Source organism: Thunnus maccoyii, chromosome 6, assembly GCF_910596095.1.
Source record: "Thunnus maccoyii chromosome 6, fThuMac1.1, whole genome shotgun sequence".
Lineage (NCBI taxonomy): Eukaryota > Metazoa > Chordata > Actinopteri > Scombriformes > Scombridae > Thunnus > Thunnus maccoyii.
The window spans coordinates 20,085,286-20,090,661 of NC_056538.1; the positions used below are offsets into that span (position 1 = coordinate 20,085,286).

Sequence of the window (5,376 nt, forward strand, 5' to 3'; positions counted from 1 at the left end):
TAAGTACTACTTGAAATTCAATGTTGTTGTTGTTTTAATTTTAGCACAATTAAAGATTCATTTCATAGTTCAGATTGGGACAGTCTAAGGATTAGATTCAGCATCCAGTCCAACAATTTTGCACGATGTACTGCAGCTACAAGCAGCTGAGAGCTTTTTCAGAATACACTTTCTATAGATGTTTATTCTTGGATTTTGCCATTGATTTATACATGAGAGAGCTCAGTTTAAATTAAGTGGATACATTTGATTTGAAAGAGATTATACAGATTATTGAGCTTCACCATTTCAATTTTTTATTTCAGTGGTTCAATATAAGCAGGACACATTTCAAGTGCAGATAATTTTTAATAAGAAGAATTCAGTCACAGAAAAAATAAGGGGAATTACATCTCATATCCACATGGAACCCTTAAAAAGGGACTGTTTACACACTACACACAACACAAAATTAAATTTAGGAAATCTAGCTTTGTTAGAAAGGAAAAATCTACCCTTTGATACTTTCACACTGTTATTTCTGGACTTTTGGACATCTACAGTTTGTAAAGAGCAATCACTGCAATAATAGGATTCAAAAAAGCTGAAGGTACATCTAACAGCTGTGTTTCTCTGTGGACTACTGATGCTACTGTTGGTGTGGATCTGTTGTTTCTTCTTTCTTCTTTAACTGTGAATTTCTTAGCCGTCAGTTGTTTGTGAATAAAAACGTGTGGGTTTATCATTCATATCATTTATCAAAACGAAAACCTGAAATCGATCATTGAGCACTGATATAGCACTGAGCACTGAGATATGTATGTGACGGCATGTTAGCCAGGTAAACAAGGTACATTACTGCTTATTTTGATTTTATTTTTAGTGTCAAAGTATTTTAGGGGGTATTTTTCCTTCAGTAGACAGTTGTCCAATCCTGGGACCACTCTCAGCAATTTACAGTCTTCAAAAAAAAAAAAGCTAAAACTAGAGCTAACTATAAATAGTTATATACAATCTTTGTATGTTATCTTTGCACACACTGATGTAACTAAATGAGGAGAAATGAAGCCGCTATTTAAACTGAATGTTAGATTACACAGAAGACTCCCATCGTGAGAAAGCTTGGGAGCAACAAGTACAACTAAAGCAAGTTAAGTGAATTGAACAGAAGTGTGTTACACTTCGTTATGCTGTCTAGATGCAACAAAAAAAATCTCTTCTTTATTAAACCTCGCTGGTTTAAGCTCCTCTTTTGAGGTTACCTGTATTATTATCATATCCAGCACACCAAGAGATGTACTATCTGGCAGTCATCTCTTTCACGTTGCCTTGGCATAACTGAGAGGAAACTTGAGGCTATAAGACCTTCAGACACCACTCTTTGGATCATGCCATCCAGAGTAGCACAAAACACAAACAAAAAATAATCATTTGTTACGCTGACAATGACTTTCCATCATCTCTGGTTGGTGAATGGATAAGAGTTTGAGGCGGACGCTCAAATTTCAGGGCAGAAAAACTCTACCTCTTTGACAGGGTGACATAACAGTCTTACATCTCATCTAAACCATAATCCTCCTCAGGGAAGTCTCCAACAGTCACAGTCAGGGGCTTCACAAACGCACCATATTTGTTCTCACATTCAAAGTACTGCTTCCCGTCAACACTGTGGAGACATAATTTAAAAAAAAAAAAAAAAAAAAGACAGGGTCAAATGCGAAAAAAAAAAAATTAAGACAAGTTTATTCACACGATCGACAAGGACATGATTGTACTCTTACCTGCCATCATGTTTTCCCAGTGGCTCATCATACTTCACACCCACCCAATAGCCTGGCTTGAAATCTGCTGTGCCTGTTATCAAAACAGAACAACGTTGTTTACACCAGCTACTACTCTCATTGTTGTCAGCTCAGTTATGAATTCTCTGCTTTCATAAACATTTAAAACTGGCAATAAAAAGAGAAGACACAATAGTAAATTTGTAATTTATAGTCTATTCATTTTCAGTCATTAATTGTAAGTGAGATTGTGTATTTTAACCAGTTTACTGTGTTAGCTGATATTAATATGCCATAAATTTGGGTAATTACAAGCTATTAGTAAAAATTATCTAGAGCAAACCGTAAATAATTTGAGAGTGGTGATTCATATTTTCTTTCACTGAACAAAATGAACAACCAGACATTATGTATTAGTTTTTGTTCTTAGAACTCCAGCAGATTGTATCTGAGATGAAACAATGACTATGTTGTTAAAGTGCTGACTTTAAGATTGAAATTGAGTCTGCGTATATCCACATCAGAAAGAATATGAAGGATTTTCTGGGCAAAATTTGACAAAAACACACCAAACACACACCAGAAGTATTTAAGCAGGCAGTTCAGTAGTTACTTTTTGTCCCCTAAAACTGGGGGGGCTATGGATAAAAAAGGGCTAAATTGCTACTGCCTTACTTGGGTTTTCATCACCACAAATTACAACAAAGGCTGCTCTGTTAGACAGAAAATCCTCAGTAGCACAGGATTTAAACCAATGTCCTGGAGAGTACGAAAACCAGATAAGCTTTATCCACACTTACCAACATACATGACTGTGCCAACCTTTGTGGGCTGCCCAGAGACCTGCACTTGGCATCGGCTGCCAACTGAAATGGCATCAGCAGCAACCTTCTGCTCCTCCTCCCGTGCAGCATTCTCAGCTTTCTTCTTGGCCATTTCTTCTTCATTGAAGCGACCGACGCGTTGTTTCTTCATGAATGACCTTGCTGTATCTGAGGGAAAGAAAGTTGGATAGTACTGTACAGAGCATACTCCAAAATTGAGTGTAAATGCCACAGAAGCTCTTCAGCCAAAAAAAAAGGTTGAATAATTAATCTTTATAAGTAACGGCAACGTAATTATCTTCAATATTGTATTTATTGTGTAACTATCATGTTATACTTTGCAGCTGCACTAGCTCCATTTGGTCATAAAAATTAATGAAATGTGTCTTATTTCTTTACTATCAAAACACAGGAACAAAATAAGTTAATGCTTCGAGAGCTATTAATAAGAAACACTGACTGTACCTGTTTTCTTCTCATAAGCGTCATCTGAGAGTTCAAACTTCTCCACTTTGGAAACATCAGAAAACTCCCCCAATTGACCTCCACTTCGATCAATAACCTGTACAAGAAATTAGATACAGGATGAGAGAGACAGATTCTTTTTTTATTTTTTAAAAAGGGCAGTACCAGTATGTTTTACACAATGAGTACAAATCCCTAAAGCTTGAAACAAGCAGTATTTTTTGTGGTGCAGGAAAAATATTCTTGTCATTCATGAAGATAATGCACAAATGTTTACCTGTAAACTTTGAATAAATGAAAAGTTCCCAAGCATCGGTCTTGAGGAAACATGTAAAAACCACACAACTTATTGTTCTAAAAAGTATGTTATCTTAAGTTTTTGCCCTAGTCTATTGGCAGCAAATGTAGATTGCAAAGCTATGTACATACATGTATTCTGCAGTCATCATCCACAGGATAAGAACCCAGCATGGCTTCATTATCATCCATCTTCTGCAGGAACTTGTCATTGACACCGAACAACTCCAGGTCCATGCAGGAGGAAGGCGTACCCATAACCATCTCCAGCTTCCCCTTTATACAGTAGAAACAAAATAATGTAGGTATTACAATGAGTATGAATTCATTTTGAGCTATTGTTAGGTCTCTGGCCACTTTCTACATGAAAAGGGCAGAAATTAAAGTGTAGGCTTGGTCTGTGAAAAACCAACAATAAAGCCAACTTTGTGACATGTGTATTGGATGGTGCACTGCGTAGTAAACTGAGACTCACCTTCAGATCTGCGATGCTAATCCCTCTGTTGAACCTGCGCTGCACCTCAAATGAGGAGATGGTGCTTGTGAGGCGCACATTCACAGTGGGTTTGGTAACTACTATCACTCCACCGTCCATGATCCAGACTGTTCTGACACAGCTATTGTCCACTGAAACACTGAAAAGAGTACACAATGTGACATATTAACCAATGTGACTGAAACTGATACACCATCTCACAGTGACAAACAAATACTGTGCATTTAGTTTCCTGTTGTCCTGATCGATCGTTCCTAATATTAAACCTGACATAAATTAAGCTATGTAACTTTGATTCAAGCTATTTCCTTGCAATGAAATACCGATAAAGTGTCTGTAATGACCTGCAAAAACGAGGACAACGCCTACATACACATACACAGAAGTTAGTTGTTTCTCATTCCTTTCTTTTACCTAGCATAGCACACTTAGCACAACATCCTACGGTATTGAAGTGAAAGGTTACGTACGTGTATGACCACCTTTCTCTCTCAAGTTTACTCTATTTATCCAATATGATCGTTTAAGTGTAATTTTAGCTTGCTCTTTAGCTGTTTGTGTGGCTAGCAGCAGCACAATCACGTTGGCTGCGCATAGGACCCTCGGCTACACGGAAAGGTTGCCATAGTTACTTACAAGTACGTTTATTTTCCCTCGATGGTATTTAGAAACACTGTGGAAACTGCCGTCCGTCTTTATATCACGATCTAACGCCGGGCCGCCGATAAACCCATGAATATTACGTTATATGTTTATGGAGAAAAATGGTGCAACTAGATTCGCTGCGTGGTTGTGCCTGAAGACTGTTAACAGTTCCTGCTACGCCCAGCTCTAGCTCCTTCTAGTCGCCCCCCCGCCTGGAAAACACCAATCACATCGAGGAGCAAATGAGTTCAGCCAATGGTGTTACGATACGAACAAAAAGGGGCGGTGAAACTAGTAGATTGACACGAGTGATAACCAATCATCAGACAGGAGTAAAGGCGACCGTTGAAGTGACCACACAGAGGCGCTATCCTCCAGTCTAAACCATGGATCATGCCATGGATGTATATTATATATAATAATATATAATTAATACTATATAATATATAATTATATATTTTTTTTGTACTAATACATCTACGGTCTAAACAATGAAGACTGAAAAACGTTTATTTTTAAGAGGAATATTGTAGCCTAATAAAAGAGGATTCAACCGGATAGGTTACCTATCGCTTAGAAGTTAATGACTCTGTAATAACCAACATATATCTGTTCAACTCAGCCTAATGAGTAAATCTGGTCTACAACAGCCAATTTTACACATTGATTTAAAGGAAAGGTCCACAATTTTAAGTCTTTAAGTCTTAAGTCTGTCTTAAAACAATAGTCAGGTGCACAAATGAACACTGAAATAGGTTTTTCTTGCTGTAATTATTCCTCCTGTTCATACTGATCATTAGAAGATCCCATCATAACGCACTTACAATGTAAATGATGGAGGCAAAGGACTGTAAATGTGGCAGATATCCAAATGATATGACTAATTCAG

General features: G+C 37.4%; 1 protein-coding gene across 2 annotated transcripts; it reads right to left on the minus strand.

The window, feature by feature from the left end:
- Positions 1-328: 328 nt before the first annotated feature.
- Positions 329-4,685, minus strand: tbcb (tubulin folding cofactor B). Of its 2 annotated transcripts, none has more exons than XM_042415274.1 (7): positions 4,479-4,685; positions 3,822-3,981; positions 3,479-3,622; positions 3,050-3,146; positions 2,561-2,752; positions 1,761-1,833; positions 329-1,645 (listed from the first exon to the last, which is right to left on the minus strand). In XM_042415274.1, the coding sequence occupies exons 2-7, from the start codon at positions 3,939-3,941 to the stop codon at positions 1,531-1,533; spliced, it is 741 nt and encodes a 246-aa protein (XP_042271208.1). In that variant the 5' UTR covers positions 3,942-3,981; positions 4,479-4,685; the 3' UTR covers positions 329-1,530. The 2 variants fall into 2 exon arrangements, with proteins under 2 accessions (XP_042271208.1, XP_042271209.1); XM_042415275.1 differs by lacking the exon at positions 4,479-4,685 and adding an exon at positions 4,313-4,406.
- Positions 4,686-5,376: the final 691 nt, after the last annotated feature.

Excerpts from the sequence above, each read along its gene's own strand:
- tbcb (XM_042415274.1), bottom strand. The coding sequence starts at position 3,941 with ATGGACGGTGGAGTGATAGTAGTTACCAAACCCACTGTGAATGTGCGC. Across the intron at positions 3,147-3,478 it reads ATGATGACTGCAGAATACAT|GTTATTGATCGAAGTGGAGG; the intron begins GTATGTACATAG and ends TTTCTTGTACAG. Across the intron at positions 1,834-2,560 it reads TGGCACAGTCATGTATGTTG|GCACAGCAGATTTCAAGCCA; the intron begins GTAAGTGTGGAT and ends TTTTGATAACAG.